Source organism: Temnothorax curvispinosus, unplaced genomic scaffold (genome assembly GCF_003070985.1).
Source record: "Temnothorax curvispinosus isolate PA1 unplaced genomic scaffold, ASM307098v1 QBEX01006657.1, whole genome shotgun sequence".
Lineage (NCBI taxonomy): Eukaryota > Metazoa > Arthropoda > Insecta > Hymenoptera > Formicidae > Temnothorax > Temnothorax curvispinosus.
Window position 1 is genome coordinate 362,149 of NW_020216437.1, and position 21,728 is coordinate 383,876.

The window sequence follows — 21,728 nt, forward strand, 5'->3', positions numbered from 1 at the left end:
CAAAGTACATGTAATTTTGACTCAGCATTCGTAATTTCGACATCTTCTGCGCGATTTACGCCGAGTGCCGAAAACATCGAGTGAGTTAAAATATCTAATGCTATTTATTCCGAGCCGACTAACGGTATAAACATCGACGTTGTGAATACCGGCGAAAATAGTATAATATTCGTCGTGTTCGAAATGAATCGCGAATACCGCCAATCGTATGAATCATTTGCGCATATGATTTGTTTACGTTGGAAATTCTATCCAAATGGACGCGATGTTCGCAATGCTATTATATCTGAGACACCGAATCTGCCACGAACTGTCACCATTGTCAGCTCGTAAGAGACGTCTTTCGACACCGCGGTTTGTTGCCTATGTCATTTATCACGAGAGCTATCCCGACTAAATCTTGGCACGCTCGTCGTAGTAAGGAGCGAAAGAGTTTCATTCATGAAGCTTCGCTCGAACGTTTCCGGAGACTGATGGCTGCAACATCCGCCAATGTTTAGGGAAATGGCCTGAGAGAAAACTGAGTGTTCCGATTTGCGTCGTCATATGTGAATCACATTTGCAAGAGTGAATTAAGAAGATTAAAAGTACCTCAAATATATAAAGTTGAATTAACGAAGATTTTCCTTTTTAATACGAGATAAGCAAATTGATTGTCTCGAAAAATAAATAGCTTAAGCCACTTTTTTAAGAATTGAAGCAGACGATTGTACATCATATATCCTATTCATATTGTATTCGGCGAGAAAATAGATATGATGAGAATGTTCCATAAAATGTTCAACAGCGTATAAATCGCTGTATCGTCTACCTGTTTGCTCCTGCTCCAAAACGATTGAATGGCTTGTTGGCACGTCGAAGAAAGAGACCCGTACGTTCTACTGGATCCTTGCGATGATGGCAAGGACGAGAAGGATGCATTTCGCTGGTTGATATTTAACAGCCTCGTTCTCTCGTTCTTATACTCCATGGAACGGAGATCAATGTCGAATCCGCTCCAATTAATCGCGTATAATTAGGAATAATGAGAAATATTCGCGAGCGTGGGCAACTAATTCATTGTTTTTTTTTTTTAACGAACTATCCCACTTATGCAGGACTCATCGGAGCTGCGCTTTTATTCCTTCGCTAATTTTAATCGGTTCGCTTCCCTCACCTGCAATACACGGTCACGTACTCGTCCAATCCATTGCAAGTGCTAAAGAATAGCTGAAGAAAACGGCCTAATGTTTCTCATTACAGGCGCACGTGATGCGCAAATATGAACGTTTCGAGCGATCCCGATCTGACGCACTTGTTGAATGTAAAATGATCATTTTATCCACGAGATACCGTTACGTCACACGAGTTGGCCTGTCCGGCTTGTTTATGCGATCCCTTTTCGCTCGGCAAATAGAAGCGACTCGAATCAGGTATGCGCCAAGTGTTCAACGCGCGTCGTTCCCGATTATTCACGCAGGTTTCGGTAAATTTCCGCAGGACGTTTTGTATATGCAGATTCAGATACACACCGCAATCCGATCCACCGAGGACAACATTGGCGCGTTATTAGACGCACTGTGTCGTGATGAAATGGAAAACTGTATCAACTTGCGTAAACGATAAGGAACATACCGGAAAGTCACGGCGTGCAGCAGCGCGAGATAAATTCCTACGAGACGTCGCATTATCTTTTTAAGATTAATTTGTTATCTGTAAGCGCAAGTCCGTTCGGACACACGAAAAACATACGAGATCGTATAGATGGGCGGGAATATCTGAAGTAAGTTGCTTCGCTTTGGAAAATCACACATTTCTGCCGGGTTCGTTGTCACGCGTCGCAAACACATTTCTGCATTCTGCAGCTTTAATGAGGAATTCCGTCGGGGATGTAACTTTTAGTCGCAGAGTCCACGTAGCTTCGTTCTCGAAGAGGCTCGTCAGCAGACTCGCGAATTTCCGAAAGTCTCGAAAGGCGTTCGTTTGCTTCGCCGATAACGAGGACAGTTCGTTTTATTTCTACGTGCCTACGTCAGTCTCCCTCGTTCACTGCCGTATCCTATCCGCGGAGAGCATTCCTTGGGAGGGTCGCGGGGGATGAACTGTAGAAGAGCGCTTTCTCGTTACCCTCTCACGCGCGGAAGAAAACTGTGCGATCTCTCGACACGACGGATCATCGTCCACGATGGACCATTAATCATCGCGCGCGAATAAAATTATCACTCGCGTACAGATTTTTCGTGAATGTCGAATAACAAACCGGAGCGATTGAGAAAGTAAATATAGCGATCGAAAAGTATTCCGATTGACGACTGCGAGAAGTTTCGCGACCTCGGGTAAATCAACGCAAAATAAAAGAGTGACATATACCGCAAGCGATGAACCACTGCCGAGGAAGATACGGAGCTCCAAGACGAATGCATGTATGACCGATTATCAATACCTTGAAAGCGCGATAAGGCGCGGCCATTTCTCGAGAGATATCCTATCTCGAGATATAAACCGCGACCAATATAAAAAGCCAATTAAAATGCAAAGCTTATCGATGGTTTTACAAAGGTCATAAATCTTAGAGAAATATTAGAAAGTATATTGAAAATATCAAGAAATAACGCTCAAACGATTTCTTCGCGATCTTAAATATAATTTCTAGAAATATTTTCAATTAAAAGGCATAACTATACTAAAGCGTAGGAAGTAAGGAAACGCTATTTTCAGTTCTTATATTAAAATATTGTGATAAGATAAGATTCTATCCAATAATTTTTTTTTCCAAAATAAAACATAGCTCTCAAAACTTCTTCAATTTTTCCCTACGCAGTGCCAACAGTTGTGATGGCTTCGAATTATCGCGATCTGCCAAGATGACAAGACAAAGATTGTATTCGCATCTTGTAACAACTCCTACCTTGTAACTATCGAACACCAATAGGTATTGTAGCCAAAAATATTCCTGGCGATGTATCAATGACGGGACGCAAGTGTTCCGTGATTCATGGCGCCACGAATGAAATTTCACAATTGATTTCGCGCACTGCTCGCGATTCGCATGACGGATTTATTGGCGAACACGAGTGAAACTTTCTAATCGATCAACCGTGAGGCATCCTTCTTATCGAGCGTCTCGTGATGCCGAAGACTGCCAATGAACGTCGCGCGAAATGGTATCGTTTCTCAGCCTCTGTAACTCGTGTTGCCGATCGATCTGCGTACGTTTTTAACAGAACTTGTGTGAAAAAATAAGTGAATGAATAATAACTATCATTGTAATTCAACACATAAATACTCGAAGAATACTATTTTTTTATCAGTGTAATATTCTGAGTTCGTTAGCACTAATATCGATTAGCGTTAACTTTTGTCGTTCTCTTTTAAGTGCACAGTTGAGTAAAAAATGCTTAGACAAGTTGAAATAACAGAAAAAAGGAAGACTGATGTTGAATATTATAAAGTAGTAATCTACACAAATTCTGTTTTTTTTTTACATACCTACTTATTTCAGGAGAAAAGAGAATTTAATTAAAAGAGTAATAAAGATTAAAGGAGCATCGAAATGAGTGCACCAACTTCAAAGAACAATTTTATCTTCTTAGAGTTACAAAGAAAACACTATTTATCTCTCTATATAGACTTTGACATTAAAATTAGGAGGAGATTGAAATATTATCTATTAATAACGTCGCGTCGCAATGTCGTGCGTCTCGCCGCATTTAAAAATAATAATTAGCCAAAATTACATTAAAATGCGACGTAAACAGAATATTTTTAGACGCAATCTGCGACGAGTCGCTTCGACTAATCCGTGATTAAATAGAAAATAGTTTTAATTAGAGTAAAGACGCTCATGTATAACGTCTGCCGTCTGAAACCGGACATCCTGAATCAAGAGCCACGACCTATTTTGGCGAGAAGCGTCTAACGGACGATGATAAAATGAAAGATTTGGCAAGGCTCTTAGAGTATCGTCGAAAAGAACGGAGACTCATTAATCAGTGTCGCACCCAAGAATCGCGGCGTGCATTGGCACAATCTCGAGGGTAACCCAAAATAAACTTGCGGCTGTCTAACCGCGAAGAAGAGAACCATGCGGAAGGTGGAGAACGCTAGAACAATGCAACGACGCGGCATTTTGACTAATTATGTTTTTTTTTTGTCAGAAAAACAGATAAAACTTGAGATTCTGTGCACACTTAATGCTGAAAAATACAAGAAAATACAATAGCGAGGGTACCAAAATTATTTCTATTTTTTTTTCGTAGAAGTAGGAATCTCTAGCTATAGGATCTCTAAAATTCCACGTCTGCTAGCGTGTAATATCCATAGAGTTAACGATTAAAGTTGCACCGAGAAACCTAATCTTGGCCATGTGCAAATTGCGCTTCGCGTATATTCGCGGCAGTTGTTGTCACGCCGCTCTCTGATTTACGGTGAAAGCGTAGAGTGCAACGCGGCGGTCGTCAGAGAAACGTGGTTAGACGAGAGAGCCGCGTGTTTCGCGCCGTTGAAAACGCGCTGCCAAAACGAAAGAATCCTACGTGACTCCTCGTGACAATATGAATGACGTAGCTGTAGCCATTCAGCGACAGAAAATAGAGAATGGCTCACTCGAAAAATGCAGGAAACAACGTTCTGCCGGTGTACGACGAGAGACACAGCGTTCGTCGTACACCGCGCGCGATTATCTCGTCACGTAACAACAATAAATTTTAGCGAACGCGCGACAATTGGATTCCTCGAAGTAGAAAAGTCACATGTTTGTTTCCTTTTTACGCTCCTTGCATACTCTTGAGTTTTACGGTTAGATTAGTCATGATATTATCAATACGACTCTCAGACTGCGAAACAGTTTATCACCTGCCGTCACGTTCGACAAAAAGATAATTTAGTGTGAAGTTATTGTAACACTTCGTGTACCCTTACATAAGATATTTAGCATATTCTAAAAATGTAAAATGACATCAGTAAATTTTTTAAATAATGGAAACAACTCTTACGTTATGTTTTACGACAACTGCCTTTAACGAGATATTTACGGAAGGCGAGCGTTCGCACAATATTCTTCCAAGCAAAGTTACCTCATGGAATCGATGCTCCAGACGATGTACGATGTTTTGAGGTCGTCCTTTCAACAGAGAAAATTGATTTCTGCGACATTCTCCTGTCCCAGTAACGTGCTTGTAGGTCTTGTCACCGAGCACTCTGCTCTTCACTCGCAAATGCGACATTTCGAGGACGACTGTTTCTCGACAAATGATTCGGATCGTTTAACGTAAAAAAGTTTCATTCACCACTCGCGATAGTCCCGGAATCCATGATGCTGTTTAATTTCGCGCTGAATAAGCTTCGACTTCGGGATTTTCAGTAACGTGAGGAGGAGCCGATATGTATCTGAGACATGGCACCATCTCACGTTCGTCGACACTTTAAATAATATCGTTGCACCAAACACGTTCACCTCGGATAACTCTCATAATTGCTTAATTAATTGCATATTCGATGAAGCGGAATTTAGAAGCGTGCGTCGAGACGCGACGACCGTGCTGTGCCAAGTCACTTCTCGAAATCGTTGTTAGCTCGTGGCAACAGGAACGCAGGACTAATCGTCCGTTGCATCGTTGCATGCGTTTCCTTGACTCTCTTCTCGGTAGTCTCAAGGCTACGAGGATGCCTCGAAGCGTGGCAAGTACATGATATCGTTCGTTGTGCGGTCACACTGTGTCATCGTGACTATCGCATTTACGTAAAATTGTGCATGAATATCAGTCGCGTAAAGCCGTAACTGGCTTAAGAAGCAAGAAACGCGGGAAGTATCATCTTCGAGACTCGTGACGATGATGCTGATTGCAGTAGTGATGTTAACAGGCCATTTATTATCTTGCATGTCTCTATTTATTATTTTTAAAAAATTAATTACTTAATTATACACTAAACCAAGACTCGTTTCTCTCTCCTAGCTTTCAATATTTTATTATTGACGGTGTACTGATGGAGCAATAAGTCTGTAATTGTTTATCTATATATTCTTGAAGTGTTTGGTAATATTTGTTATGTTAGATTAGATGAGTGTACCTTGCACTGTCACCAATTACATCGAGTTCTTCAAAGGAATTGGGCAAACTACACTTTCGTGTTTGCACACGACCGTCGATGACATTTTTGCAAAGATAACGATTGTCACCATGGAGTAATAAACGAGGGCGTCGCTTTTTATGATTTACGTTTGTTGCCATATCAGATAGATAGGGTTTTGACCGTTCAATATAACAGTAATATAACTTTTAATATGACAATGATCACTTCTGCGATAATAAATATACTTCAAACGTGCGTGTAAATAAATAAAAAATGTCGACAAATTGTCAGCGATTACCGCGAACAATCAATAACGCGCGCACGATTTCAATAATTCGCGGCACGACACTAAAGGATTAAAAATCGCGATTAAGCGAGTGACTCTGAAATAGAATTATCCGGTCGAGGATAAAGTGTTGTCGGACCGATCGGTGTAATGGTCGATCGCACGAAAGAATTGATGGATCAGCTGATCCGCGCACTATAGAGATCGTGCTTTCACTGCTGCACTACCGGGAGGAAAATAAAGGTAAATATGCGTGTGTGAGGGTATTTGCCAACGTTTTTGCACGCTTATCTCCTCTTTGTCGGTTATTTATCATTTCAGCCCGACACATATCGTTTCTCTTTTAAGTACTTGATAAGCAGTCACGTTTCTGCATCTAACAATGTGTAAAATATTTTGGGCCAATCAGTAATCGGGCATATATTTTATCATTCATTTTATTACTCAATTATATTTTATTCTTAAAGATGTATTTAATATTTTACTGTATTATCAGCCCGAAAATTAGAACAAATTAAATTTACATTAAATTAAAAAAATGTTAAATAGAAATTTTAAGTTATGATATATAATATATATATATATATATATATATATATATATATATATTTATTACTTTAATTGTTTAAGCAATTTATATACATATAAATATTTGTAATGAAATATTTATGCTAACAAAAGTATAACGTAAGACAGCGTTGACTTGTTAAATTCGAAAAATGCAGAAACGGAATAGCATGTAGCGTTATACAGATATGACGTCGTCTCGAAGCAATGTCGCTTTGATTTTATTTTAGGATACGAAACGATAAGTTATTTTGTTATTTCATCGAAACGTTGACATCTCCGCTGGTATGCGTGCCGTGAATTATTTTCGCGCTACTTCGGCATCGAGTGTTCTGCGAAAAGTAAATCGGGTGAATTCAGGCCACGCGTCGCGAATATATAGGACAGGAAAACGATCGAACAGTAAGAAGTCCGAAGCACACAAGAAATCTAGAAACTTACACCGTTGCAAAGAATGACCTTGTGATAGCGCTAAATGGCTGAATGTCTTTTTCATTAACAGTCTACGTAACGGTTCTTTGTTATTTTATTGCCTACTTTCTTATTATTTATTTCAATGTCTAATTTTGAAATCTTCGGCCAGGAACATCTCCATTAGGTTTAATAATTGCGACAAATAAAACTGAGAGCTATTAAAATTATAATATCGAGACTTATAATCTCATCAGTGGGTAGAAACGCTTCGAGCAATTTTCGCAAATAGAGGAGTGACTGTTATCTCTGAAAGAACGTTAATTAGGGATTATACTTCTAGAGTGATAAATTCGCAAAGACGATAATGAGATATCTTCCAGTCGTCAATGACAAGTACGGCAAAATCAAACGCAAATTTACTCCTTGTCTAAAAGTAAAAAAACGATCGTCGGAGCTCCTGCCGTCAATGTAGTCTAAGGGTGCAGTAGAACAGTCATCATAAACCACGGCAAAGTAGATTGAGGCCAAGGATCGAAGACTTGGGCTTTTAATCATTCGCTAAACGAAGCGATACGTCACGTTAGTCACGATCGTCACGACTATCACGATTTCCGACGTCACGCAATTTGCAAAAACCTCACGAATTGCAGATGACCGATGAAGAGCGTATCGTTGGCGAGAATCTTTCCTTGGTGCATGATTATTCATGCCCTGCCCGACCACTGGAAATTTCCTTGATTCGAAGGATCTCGCATTACGACGCACCGTATCGTAAGAATCTATATATATATCTGCCTTTTAAACTATACGCCTTTCTCTATCAATACATAATTTCATTACGAAAAACACCATTAATGTCACAATATACCAATCATATTTCTAGAAAGAAATTCATACTGTTGTCACAAAACACATATATCGACACTGCACATTGACAAACACAATATTTACCTAATTTCTAATTGCTATTTATCAAAATTTTTAATGTTTTATTCACTGTATTATAATTAATTTTTCAATTTATAATTAATACTTCATGTTCTCCGTCGAATAGTATCATTGCGCTAAAAATACGCGAATGATGAAAGTATCTCGCGCACTGAATGGCGAAATCAGGACGGCCAAGACGAAGAAAACCACAGATTGATGACGATAGTTTGATTGCGCGGCTGGCTCGGTCGGCGCTCGCATGAAGCCGATGCCGAGCGGCGCAACATCCTTCGCGTACTGCGGCCGAGAGAACAATTGACCGAAGCAACAACACCTGACATTCGCGTGTGGGCGATCCACGTGGCCGGCCCGTTCACCAGGTGGTGCGAAAAAGAAAGAGAGGGGAAACACGCACTAGCGACGACGTCATCATCGTGGGAGGATATATTATAGGAGAACGTCCAGGAAGACGTTGACCTTTTTTATCTCTATTAGCATTAAATATCATCCTTCAGGAGTTGTTTGTATCTTGGGTCAATATTTTGGTCCGTTAATAAATTTTCATATTTAATATGTAATAGTTAATGTGTAATTTTTCTGCATGAAACTCTGTTTGGAATGATTCATTAAAGATTATTTACTAAGCATTGAGATAAGATTACGTTTAAAAAAAGTCACATTTAATGGTAGGTCCGTTAGAATGCTAACGATAATATTTACATAGTCACTTGGATACTCTAACTCGTATTTTCCGCACATTTTAATGCTGAATATGGCAATTCTATTTTACGTTTTATTTAATAAATATAGATATTTTGTGTGTGTATGTCCAATATCAATAGAATAATAATCAGGTAGATCAAAACTCGAATGTGCGGTAAAAACATGAACTGCGAAATGTCCAATGTCTTTTAATTCATTCTAACGAATACAACAAATTATTTAGCGTATGTAATAACCATAGTATGTAATAGATATATATAGTATGTAACAGATACATAAATTATAATAAATACATTAAAAGATATTATCGACTCGGTAAATTTTTTATATAAATTTTTATATTTTGTATAAGCACTAACTATTCCATTCCTATAATCATTTCATTATCTTGTCCGTAGAAGAACTTTAGATATCGCATTTGACAGGATCAACTGTCGGAGAGAAATCTCATTTCGAAATTAGTTAAAGTATGTTATGTTTATTCCGTTACTTGCATGATACAGAGAAGTATTCGACAACTCAGGAGTTGCGCGCCGACTATAAGTACGAACAGCTGATCGTTGAATGCATCAGCTGTGCCAGACTAAACAAATGTCGACGAACAATGTAGTATTGAAAATGTGTATGTGAGAATGGATAACGGTACGAGATGTGCGATGTAAACGCTCGCCTGCTATGTTTATGAGACGATGAAAACCGGTTGTCCGAATAAAAAAAGAAAGAAAGAAAGAAAGAAGAAGAAGATTGATTAATTCATACCGGTATAGGGAGGCAACAAACTTTCTACAGTTTCTGTGTATATGAAAGAAAGTCTCAGTTGATAAATTTAACATTATTAATTAATTTTGTTTCAATTACAAAGTTTCAATAAATAAAGAGGAACAGCAATTTTTTAATAAAGAAAAAGGCAAGCGACTCCTCGTTTAGAGAAATGTGATAATTAAAATAATCAAAGTTGTTACTTGTCATAAAACTGTTTTTCACACGTGATACGACATAATACTCGCTTTATTTAGAGAAATAGCACATATCGAGGAAACCCTGATTGATAACAATGGTATCAGCTGTTAGCAATCCTGTACGTGCAATATATGAAAAATGTACGATTCAATAAGCTCGACCTATTTACTTCTCTCTAACAACGGAGATATAAGGCAAGATACATGCGAAATGTTTTCCCCAGAATTATCAACGAGACAAAGGAAACTTGACTCGCTCGCAGCGCGAAGTAGAGCGACTATCAGCTTCTAGTAGGTTTCACGATTTGTTTGGAAAAAAATGATCAATTTCAACTATTTACCAAATCGGGGCTTGTATTAGAGTTGAACCACGACCTAGGATCCCAATACATGTTCCATTTTGGTGACGTGGTCTTAGATTCGGATGTCGAGTCATCTTGGTCTTGGTGCGACATTCTTCTTCGCGGACAGACGGATTTGTGTATTACCAATTCGCCGATGATTTCGTCGAGTAACTAGAGTCGTGTGTCGCCCGATTTATATTTACGTACGATCAACTCGGCAGGCTTTGTCGTATTCGGCACGCGAGGTTCGCATGAACCAGCGGTTCTCAAATTATATATACATATAAATATGCTTCGAGCGCGAACGCGAACCGAGATAAACGGTTTGCATATAAGTGATATCGCGTTAGACGATCTGCCTCGTCCAAAGAAGAGTGCGAATAAGTACCTTCCTCGCTCGTTTTACGATAAAAATAATTCGACATTTGAGTGTAAAATTTTTAACAATATTAACAATCGCAAGAATATCTTTTACTTAAAACACCATCTATGTCCATTGCTTTATAACGCTATGACGATATATTCGATATATAATAAATGCTTATTCTAATAAACCTTTTAGCTAGCAAATTCCTTAGCATTTTGTTTCTCTGCAGGGTCTGTGCATTTTTATAGACATTAAATGCTAGATATTCGAAACTGTCAATTCTGCGCCTGTCTGCATCTGCTAATCTTTTAAAACTAGCTAATCATTTGCAGTTTTAATGACGTTTGCGCATAAAACTTGTGCTCGACATTTTGCAATCAAATGCATATCTATCAATCAATCCACGTGCAACATGAGGAAATGCTCGAAAAAAAAACATCTATTGGAAATCATTATAATCGTTTTAACGATCGCCGATTGGAACGCAAATACCAATCGCATTATGTAATTTCCTTGAAACTTATCTACATTCCATTTATGCAATCGATACATCGTGTGACGCGTGCGACCGTTTCCACGTGGACGAAGCGCTTAACTTAAGTGCAGGCACTAATTTCTGTGAGTAGGTCGTTTTAAACACGATCGTTAATTCCGATAACATTTTTACAAGTTGCATTTATTGCAACAAGTTTTTAACCAGTTTTAGCACATATTGTCCGGTAATTATTTGATAATTACACATATGATAAATCAATTATTAACAGTACAAAGAATCATTTGATAACTATGACAATTAATTATTATGTTAAATTAGTTGCGTGATCAATTAATGCAAATATTTTAATTCATAATAAATATTCACAATAATTATTATTTACTGCATTACATATTCTCAAACTGTTCGAGTTTAAAATAAAAATGTTAAAACATAACGCGTGTTATGAAGTTGACGTCGATAATTAAGTCATGCAAATTAGATTGCTCGTAAATATAAGTAAAATTCTCAATTAATTTCTTAGATCCGTGGATTCTATAAGAAAAAGAAATTCTTTCTCATTTAGAATTTTTGTATACATTTGTAATTAAAATTAGTGCTATTAAAATATGATTCTTTTTGTTCGTGCACGCATTATTGCATTAACTTGCTCATTAGTCGAGCAATACAAAAGCAAGATGACTTACCAACTAAATGAAAGATCGCTCCCTCAAAAGATCCGACGTCGTCATGAAATAAAATCTGTCTCATGTGCCTGAAAAACCGGAAACGAGGAATAAATAGCTGCTCAAAAATTTACATGACATATCTGGAATTAATCACACTTGCGCAAACAATTTGCAATATTATATTCGTACTAGGATTCGTGTAATTTATAGAGGTTTTATTGCGTTTGCATGCTCGAAATAATATCTCGTTGTCTTTCTCCTCCTCTCCCTTACGCCTTTCTTACTATTTAAAAAGATTTTGCGCCGAGTTATTGATAAAATAATTAGCTATTTACTGAAATCCCATCTAATATTAATTACTAACGTCCCCGATAACGTGGATAGCGTAAAATCTCGATTTTCCGCTCGTATCTCGATCGGAAGCGACAATTGTCATCCAGGAAACCGGGACGGTTTCCTGTCACCGCAACGACGCACTCGTTTGCGATGCGTTTCTCGTCCGAATGTTACACGAGAGGTTTGCGTTTGCAAAGGGCAAAGACTACGCGTTTGCGTAGGGGTGACATAGGGTACGGCGGGCACGCTGGGATTCATCGCGGGGTCCCCGGAGAGTAGACGCAAAGGAGCAACGTCGCAGCCGTCGCAGGGACGGGGATCCCGAGCCCTAACCTCACCTGAGGGATTCCCCCGAGGAGTCGCCGTTCTCTCAGCCGGCTCTCTCTCGACCCGCGCGCGATTATGTAAGTGAGAGCCACGTTTCCCGCCCGCGATTACATGTCTCACTGACGTCGACAAGGCCGCGATGGAGGAAGACGACGACGTCGACGGCGGCCGCAACAACAAAGGAAAGAGTCTCGGCACCGTGCGTCGAAGGACTCGTCCCCCGCCGCCTCGTCACGGACACGTCTTTCTTTCTCGCCGCGTCGTTAGTGCCGTCGTCGTCCGCCAGGCGGAGCCCGGCAATGGCGCCGCGATCAGCTGATCGTCCCCAGTGCGCCCCGACTCCCGACTCCCGCGCACGTCACGCACGTGCGCCGCACTTTCTCTGCACTTTAAATGTACATACGTATACATAATAAATGTGTAGATTTGGAAAATACATATACAGAGTTACGGATCCGTAGTATGTTTCTTTTTTCTTTCTGAAGTGCTGGCTGGTTATGTAATTTATCTCGCTGGAACAAGATGCGATGATTAAAAGATATCTCATGGCTTGATTTAACCTCCTAAAATACAATTGCATTTTGACACGTTGCATCGGTGAAGGAAGAATCAAATAGGTGTTTTGCAGGCTTCGGTATTCTTTCGATTTGGAAGTCTTTAGCGTTGCTGTAATCATGTCGACGACGCTGGCATTACCGCAAAAGAAATATTACAGACAACGCGCGCATTCGAATCCCATAGCCGATCACTGCATCGAGTAGTGAGTAGTTCTCTTTGTGAATCTCTCGTCAATATTACAAGAGTAATATTACAAGAATTGCCGTCGTTACCGTCTGCTATTTATTGTAGCCCGATAAAACCAGGCTTAATGGATTGGAGCGCTTTGTATCCGCAGCACTTTCGGATCAACGCTGAGCAAACGCCAGAGACGCAGAAACTTGTAGAATTTGCAGACATTGGTTGCGGCTACGGAGGATTACTGGGTAATTTGTCTTTTTTCTAATTTGTCTAACATATTGCCGAAAGATCAAAGTAATCAATCAATCGAATTAATCCTCAGTTACCCTGTCCCCGATGTTCCCGGATAATCTGATACTCGGTATGGAAATCAGAGTAAAAGTATCAGACTACGTTATGGATCGCATCGCTGCCTTACGGTCACAAAATCCCGGCCGATACCAGAACATCGCCTGCCTGAGAACAAACGCCATGAAGTACCTGCCAAATTATTTCTACAAAGGACAGGTAAACAAAAAGTCTTGATTATCCGATCCATGATGTGAGAATAGAATGGTCTGCATATTAATCCACATCTTTAATTTGCGTAGCTAAAGAAGATGTTTTTCCTGTATCCAGATCCACACTTCAAAAAGTCGAAGCATAAATGGAGAATAATAAACAAGTCTCTGTTAGCGGAATACGCTTATGTTCTAGCCGAGGGAGTAAGTATCGCTTGGTTCGTTACATTATTACTTATATAAGACTAATTTTGTAAAATTATTATTACGCAGGCTGTTGTATATACCGTGACGGACGTGGAAGACCTACATAAATGGATAGTTCAACATTTCCAAGAACACCCACTGTTCGAAGAAGTTACCAAGCAGGATTTGGTAAGTGCAACTGTTTATTTCTTTTTTCCTTATACGATGGTGATACTGACAAATTTTGTCGATGGCAGGCGACAGATCCTGTAGTGGAAAAATTATATGAAAGCACTGAAGAAGGCATGAAAGTCACCAGGAACAAAGGAGATAAATTTCTGGCCGTGTTCACGAGGATCGCGGATCCTTATGTTGCAACGAATAGCTAGCAGCGGCAGTTCCATATAATTGTCCGGCTATTGTATGTAATTACACGGCGAAGGATATTCTGGATGAAGGTACTAATTCTGGCACCAAGGAGGGATGTCTGTCTTGATGTAACAACCACGTTTCTAAAACAGATCGTAAGAAATAAAATTAATTATTTTTTAAGAATAAAATATGTCTTATAATACCTCGTCTGATTGTCTTTTTCCTGCTCACGCTGGGTACCATGTTCAAGTAGTCTGTGTGTCTGACATCTGTATGGTGAACTAAATGGGCTGTCTTCAAAGCGAATTCTTCGTGCATTATGACGAATAACATCTGCAAGATAAAGTTGATCGATTAATTAATGCTCCTTTAATAAATACCGAATCGAAAATAAAGTACCTCTTCAAATATACGATTAATTAACGCTCGCGGTGGTGAAATGTACGATCTCTGTATCAATCTTTTTCTTTCGCGCAAACTCATTCTGAATTGCGAGTAAAATAAGTTCGATTCTTCCCGTAAAATATCTTGCATTAGGTCTTTGAACAATTTACTATTGACTATTTCCCTAAAATGTAACGAAGTGTATCAAACTATTAAAGACGTTCATTTTCTCAACCAATTAATCTCAAATTATCTTGCTTATTATTGCTTGCTTATTGCTTAAAATATTTATAAAAATTAAGTGTTTTACCACAGTAGACCTTCTATAATGAACGAAGACCGACTAATATCTTCTTTTTCGAATGTCATCATTTTCTCATTTTCTTCCTCAAGGCATATTCCTTTCGGCGGTGCACTTGTTAGCTCTTTCATTAGGCTAACTTTCAGAAATTTATCTTCCACACTATATACCGAACATTGAATCGTTATGATTTTGTAAAACGGCTGAGGTTTTTCTAATTCTATTTTTACCGGTAATTCCTTGAGATACAAATAAATATATAAATTTAGAAGCTTAAAGAAAAATTCTTATTTTTTATACATAAATTAAATCTGCTAATTAATTTTCTACCAATTTTACATTATAACTTTTTTAAATCGTTTTTAAATTTCTAAAATTTTACAGGAAAGTTTTATATATTTTATTTACTGGAACGCTGATGCCTTTTTCTGTGATAGTAAACTGCCCTTCCAGTTCCTGGGATAAGCCTTCATGAATATACACACTTCGTTGATAGACCCGCCTTTGGCTGGCATTAATAAACTCGCAAGGTATATCAATATCAATTATGCAAGGGTATCCTTTCGTGTATATAGTTACACGAAAGCTTTTAACGGACATTGGCTTTATCAAGCCTTTTCGCGGAAAAATCTCCACGTGAATTATTTCAGATATCTCACGTCTGATAGTGATAAAGAAATATTAATTCTATTTTGCTTTGACCGATTAATAATAATTTCTTTTATAGCTCATATAGTTTAATTTAAGCGGAAAAGGAATACCTTTTCCATTCGTAGGCGAGTACATCTTGCACCAAATTATTGTGCATCATAACCATTTTAACTACATGGCTGTGTGTAGCGATGTGCGAAATATTTATGCAGTCAGTACTAAAGTATACAGGAATATTTTCATCATCCTCGAAGTTACGTTCGCATGGCACATATTCTCTAATTGTTGGTTTATGTGGCAAGGAGGATTCACCTACGACTGTCAGTTCTTCCTCTTCGTCACCCAGAGTCAAACGCAACTTCCCCTATTGAGAAAGGGATACACCAAATGTATATATTTTTATTTGGAGAAAAATATTTATTTATTAATCATATTCTATTAAATTTGTTATACATATATATATTTATATACATATGTACTTTAAATATGCCGAATTGCCTTGGCTGAAATTTTAAAAGAATCGGGACAGAAGTGTGTGGATTCGCGATTACGTGTGGAATCGCGCAGGAAAAAACCTTATAGCAATATTCCTGATTTATTTCGCGCATTGCTTTCAGGCTTATGGAAAACGGAATGCTATTATTCGTACCATTATGCACCCAACACACCTGAAAAATTTCTACCTGAAAAATTTTCATGGACGTTATCTAATCTTTAAATGCAACTAAAAACAACCTGATAGATAGGATCCTTCTCTCCAAAGAAAACAGGCTGGAACTTAAAATGCGTGCCGTGTAAAAGGTGGAGCTTATTATCAGAATCAGATAAACATTCAATCATTATAATGAAAAAAATATGACGATTATCTCCAAGGTCCAAGTCCCACTTTGCCTCGGTTTTTCCTAATAATATGTAACGCAGCTCTAGAGTTATCCAGGCTTCTTCTCCTGGCTGCGATTTATTTAAATATGTGACAGTGATAAATAAATTAAATTAAAATATAAGAAAAATAAATCAGAAAAATTACTGTAAAACTACTGTAAAGGGTTATACTTTCAGATTTCCCGTTTTTGGCTGTACAGAACACACTTTCCTATGCAAGCAATCGTACTTTGCACGTTGAAATTTGAAGCCTTGGGTTTTTGCAATCGGCCGACAAGAACAGAGCTGCACTCTTTTAATATTCCATGAAGCAATCACTGCAGCTGCGTTTGTTAGAAGCAATTTTACGGTAACCGGACTCTTTTGTAAAACCATTACCGGGAAGTTTATGTGCAGTGTTTGTGACATTTCCGGTTGCAAATCTCTAAGTAACATATTAAGCCTAGAAATGTATGCACACACTTGCGATTAAAACATTTATGAATTGTGTTTATATAAAATCGAAAAAAAAAACCGTGAAATTCTATGTACGTATTCATTTTCATCAGTTTCCAAAGGAAAACTTTGCTCACGTCCGGGTAAGGCCCGTAACATTGCAGATCCGTTACCTACCGTTTTATTAAAAAAGGACGATCATTATATTTGTTACAATTATATCATTTCGTCAAATCATTACAATTACAATTATATTATTCAAAAAATGCGCTTCTATTGGCAAATGCTATTTTAAAAGAATACTATTTGCGTTTTACCTTCAAAGTAGGCAATATACATAAACAGCACACTTTACAGATATTCCTCGGTTTCTGACTTGGAATCAATGTGTCTGTATCAGAACTCATTCTCACAAAATATTGAACGAAAAATTCGTAACATCCCGTCGCAGTAGGCGTGATAGAAACAGTAATGATTTTATCTTTTCCGGCAAAAACGGTATCTGCGATCGGATGTATTTTTACATCATGCTCTATATTTCCGATTGGCCAGTCGCAATGACTACACATCATTTTATAATAGATATTTACGGGGCTCGAGTTAAATACGTGGAAACTTAATTCTCTTGTATCTTTGTACGCTTGAATTCCGAAATTTAATTCATCCGGCGCTGACTGGAGAACATAACAGGATCCAGCATTGAAATTATTTTTTACTTATTTTATTATATTTCTATTATTTTATTATTCACTAATTAATTTACCACAAGAAAGCCAAATTCGCATCTTCCTGTTACATGCAATGTTACACAGACGCTAGGCCCGACGGGAGTTCCGTCTCTCAGTACGACCAATACACAATTTATGTTAAATTCGTAGTCTCCAAGTATTGCAGGGCAGAATAACCACTCATGAATAACAGTACCATTCGAGCAAATTTTGCCATTTCCATTTCGCATCTGAAGTTCCGGCACCACGTTAATAAATTCATATCTGAAGGATCGGTATTAATCAAAGACAACCATAACAATAATCTAATTCCTACTTACTCCCCTAGAAATACTCTTAATTAATTTTTTGTAATAATAGAAAAAATTAGGCACGTATAATTAACGTACAGTTTTTATATTTTAAATTTAATTCATAGCAAAACTATTAAGCAATTTCGACACATTATGTGTTGTTTGCGTTGGTGCATTTTACATTATGTTACATTATGTAATCCATTTTTATTACTTTATAGGTTTAATATGTATTCTACGGAATCAATATTAATATCATTATAGAAATTTACTGTATTGTGTGTCGAGTGATATTTCGCATACAGAACTGTTGTTGACTTTGACAGCCTGGAAATGTCGGCGCGAAGCACACGATATTCCGATCGCTAAAATTGACATTCGCGTATTCTGTGTATCCCTGAAAATCTATGAAACATTCCGACTTGGAATTTCCATTGAATCGTATCGCCCAACGTTCCATATAAACGCGTTCGTCGTCAGTACCGGGTAACATACCGACTACAATGATCTGATAATCTCTGAAAAGAATGACAATGTTTCGTTGAGGGGTAGAAACTGAAAATAGTATTGAACGACAAAAATACTGATATAAAAAATTGTTTTAATTATTTGTAAAGAGTAAAAATGTCACGTGAGTGTAAAAATAGTAGATAACATTGCGGTAAATCATTTATATGATACGTGCAGCGCGCGTCTGCGACGAGATTTCATGCTAAACCAGAGTAATTAGGGCGATATAAAATTTTATATTAAATCCAAGTTACTGATGAATTATTCCCATCATTGGCTTCACGACGAAGTGGCTCGATACCGGTGGTACAAAATGGTACATTAATGGGAGATGTCCGTATTTTCTTATTAAAAATGTGGCGTACGTCGGCGACGAGGGTATGCAAGGAGGCATTTTAACTACATGAGGTATCTCGTACTGAGGAATCCAACCGTCGGAGCAAACGGGGAAGGAGTGACCTGTGTAAAAAAGACGGATTGAATTAGGTAATCGTGACGTTATGCAAGTGCGAGAGACAGAGAAAGACAGAAAGAAAGAGAATGTATGCACCGATTAGCCGTACGGACATGATTGTAGGAAATTCCAGGGTTTCTTTTCTAGAGCGGTCTTTTTGTTGCTCGACAAAAACATCTCCGACGAGGTCCCTTGTAAAAAAACTGCTACCTCGGTTGGGACTAAACGCGACTTCGAATAAAGCCGTCTGGCTTGCCGGTATCTTCGCGACGGCAGGTGTTATAGAAAAAATTCCTTCAACATCTACATACAAGATAAATTATCAATTGATAGCAAAATAAATCTATATGTGCTTATGCGATGGTATTTATAATTTTACTTTCTGCGTCCGTTAAAAATAATCTTACAAGTTAAAAGTTAAAAGATAAAACATATATATAGAAATAAATGTTACTAATTTGATGAACAGAAACCTTGGTCCCATTTAATTAATACGTCGGACTGGCTGTGATTAGTGAGACACAGAGTTTCCGGAATTTTTCGCGCAGCGTTTTCCTCCTCCTCCACTTCGGCCTGACCAAAGTCAATGCAATTCTTCGACGAAGAGACCGTAGGTAGATCTTGCGTAGCGACGACAGTATCGCTGGTATATCCTTCAAAGCCATTCTTCAATCTCGAAGGATAATTAAATTGACTCTGTGTGGTCGTTTTACGTAACGCCTTGCAGCAATAGCCGTATAACTCTATGATAATTGGTTTCTGTAAAATGTATTATCGTGAATTATATCACGTACGCATAAAGAATTTTTTATATATTGTGTGGATCATAAACGTCCTGTTATAACGCCCGGAGTCGGCAAACTTTTTCCATAAAAAGCTAAATAGTAAATATTTCAACGGTCCAAGAAGATATTACGTAATATTAAAAGATTATAGAGAATTCTAGAGAATGATAGAGAAAACATAAATTTTTTATTGACAATATTCAAAATGTAATGAAATAATTGCGCGGACCGCACGAAAACAGGCAGCCGGTTAGATTTGGGTCATATAGTTTGCCGACCCTTTACTCCAATGTACGAAGGGTCGCGTGCTGTAATAAATATGGAAAATTCAAATTTACTCATTACATGATTCAGGATTAAGCACGGAAAGTGGCATGCGTAGATCCCATCTTCCCGCGGCGCGAAGGTAATCGTCACGCACTTGCGAGAATGGGGCTCGATATATCCGTGCTGTGGATTTGCTTCGAATGGTCGCCGAAGCGGATCGACGTCAAACATGAAAGTCGCCGTAGCTTTCGAATCGTTGACGAGTCTGATCCGTTTCTTCGCCTCGCGATTCTCGCTCGTGCACATCATGATTAATCTCGTGGCGGACGAGGAGATCAGGGGTCCTGCACGAACGTAAATGATCAATCCACGTCACACGGTGACGAACGTTCGTCGTAGACGTACAGTCGCAATTTCAGGACACGTGTTCGGATAATTAATGACTCATAACTCGAATTAGACGGAACTTATCTGTGTCTTAATTTATTCAGTTTCGGGTGACGTATATGCTTTTCAACAGAAAGATAATGCTCGCAATTATCTCTTTTCGAACCTGCTGACGTCTGTCGCGCTTTGACAATTTAGCCTCTGGAAAGTCAAGCTGATCAACTGATCGTGAAATAAAAAGCAGAAAAAATTGACGAAGTTATAAACTAATCAAGCGCTCCGGTACTAAAATTAAGAAATTTTCAAAAAGGCGGACGTGATCGGTTTGGCTTCCGAAAGGCTCAGTCAATCATTTTTACTCCAACGAGAATACATCGTCGAGGGCTTGCGGAGTTCGGCAAACGGGCTTTAATGAAAGATCCTTTTCTTGAACGACGACTGCTAATTGAAAGAGATTCCGTACCGATGCACGTTCCACGGACTTGGATCTCCGCGCGTTCACCAGCTGAGTCCACGATCATAAAGTAATCTACGTTTACGGCGAACGGCACGAACGGTCGATAGTATATTTTGCACTTGTATGTCTGGCCGGGAAGCAGAGACCACGAGTAGCCACATAATTCGAACACGTGGTCCAGCGGATTGGTAGTCGCGTCTCTTCGGGCCTCGTAAATCTGTTCAATCTGCATCATTATTGATAATCAGTCTTACGGCAACGTGAGAGTGTTCTACTAGGTGACGAATCAAAATAAAAATTTAAAACCATCTACTTTTAACTATTCAGATTGCGACAGGATTATATGCCATATGCTTAATCTCTCTTTTTAAATACTTAAAAATCATTTTCTAGCGCTCAAAATGTATAGCGAGGAAGGAATGTAAGTACTTTCTTTTTAAGTTAAAAAATTGATATTTTAATTATTTTCAAATGCATCCTCTCAAGTTAATCAAAGCTTGATCAAAATCGCTCTTGTGTTTAACTTATATTATCCTGATTTTATCCATACAGTTCTAAGAAACAGAAAAAGATTAAAGTTAATTTGTATTGATAGAAATAAACATCATAGACATAGGTAAGAAGTCGAGAGACACTAACGCAACTTTCGTTGACTATCTCTAGCCACTTGACAGCTGTGGCGCCCGTTTCTACTTCTCCGAACTCCACGTAGATTTTTCTATTCGCTTCGCAGCGCATTTTCTCTTTCTATATTTAATTATCGAGAATATCGAGCAACATTTATTTATTTCTTTCTCCCTTTCTCTTTCGCTCGTCGCTCCGAGACGCTCGACGCGCAGGATCTATCGTCGAGGTCTCGATCGCGCGATCGATGTCTGTCTTCTCGAAGACAGCGGCGTCGATCGACTCGTCACTCTTCGGGAGGTCGGG

The 21,728-nt window shown here is 38.5% G+C and overlaps 3 protein-coding genes across 11 annotated transcripts in view; 1 reads left to right on the forward strand and 2 right to left on the reverse strand.

The window, feature by feature from the left end:
• Positions 1–12,699, reverse strand: part of LOC112456136 (kinase D-interacting substrate of 220 kDa) — a 34,109-nt gene extending 21,410 nt beyond the window's left edge. For 2 of the 7 annotated variants that reach the window (XM_025018475.1, XM_025018474.1), the window contains exon 1: positions 812–2,000. In XM_025018475.1, the coding sequence (XP_024874243.1) occupies positions 812–970 (159 nt within the window). In that variant the 5' untranslated portion in view covers positions 971–2,000. Of the gene's footprint in view, positions 1–811; positions 2,001–2,887; positions 5,031–5,054; positions 5,865–6,048; positions 6,140–10,271; positions 10,545–11,823; positions 11,892–12,479 lie in introns of those variants that run through there. The other 5 variants (XM_025018479.1, XM_025018476.1, XM_025018477.1 and 2 more) reach the window with 5 other exon arrangements.
• A 97-nt stretch (positions 12,700–12,796) lies between these two features.
• On the forward strand, positions 12,797–16,743 carry LOC112456142 (tRNA (guanine-N(7)-)-methyltransferase). 3 transcript variants are annotated; one of them, XM_025018493.1, is made up of 7 exons: positions 12,797–13,228; positions 13,318–13,451; positions 13,529–13,713; positions 13,797–13,910; positions 13,980–14,081; positions 14,150–14,416; positions 16,660–16,743. In XM_025018493.1, the coding sequence occupies exons 1-6, from the start codon at positions 13,143–13,145 to the stop codon at positions 14,279–14,281; spliced, it is 753 nt and encodes a 250-aa protein (XP_024874261.1). In that variant the 5' UTR covers positions 12,797–13,142; the 3' UTR covers positions 14,282–14,416; positions 16,660–16,743. The 3 variants fall into 3 exon arrangements, with proteins under 3 accessions (XP_024874261.1, XP_024874262.1, XP_024874260.1); XM_025018494.1 differs by lacking the exon at positions 16,660–16,743 and adding an exon at positions 14,515–14,890; XM_025018492.1 differs by lacking the exon at positions 16,660–16,743 and adding an exon at positions 14,518–14,890.
• LOC112456218 (cilia- and flagella-associated protein 65) lies at positions 14,322–21,605 on the reverse strand. The gene is given in 19 exon segments (XM_025018629.1): positions 14,322–14,404; positions 14,468–14,597; positions 14,664–14,844; positions 14,959–15,188; positions 15,358–15,610; positions 15,711–15,964; positions 16,080–16,310; positions 16,312–16,551; positions 16,654–16,950; positions 17,014–17,044; positions 17,221–17,632; positions 17,674–17,909; positions 18,211–18,456; positions 18,703–18,907; positions 18,999–19,205; positions 19,376–19,661; positions 20,033–20,305; positions 20,686–21,024; positions 21,438–21,605. Coding segments are annotated over 19 exon segments (4,233 nt in total). The 5' UTR covers positions 21,537–21,605.
• Between the last annotated feature and the right edge of the window lie 123 nt (positions 21,606–21,728).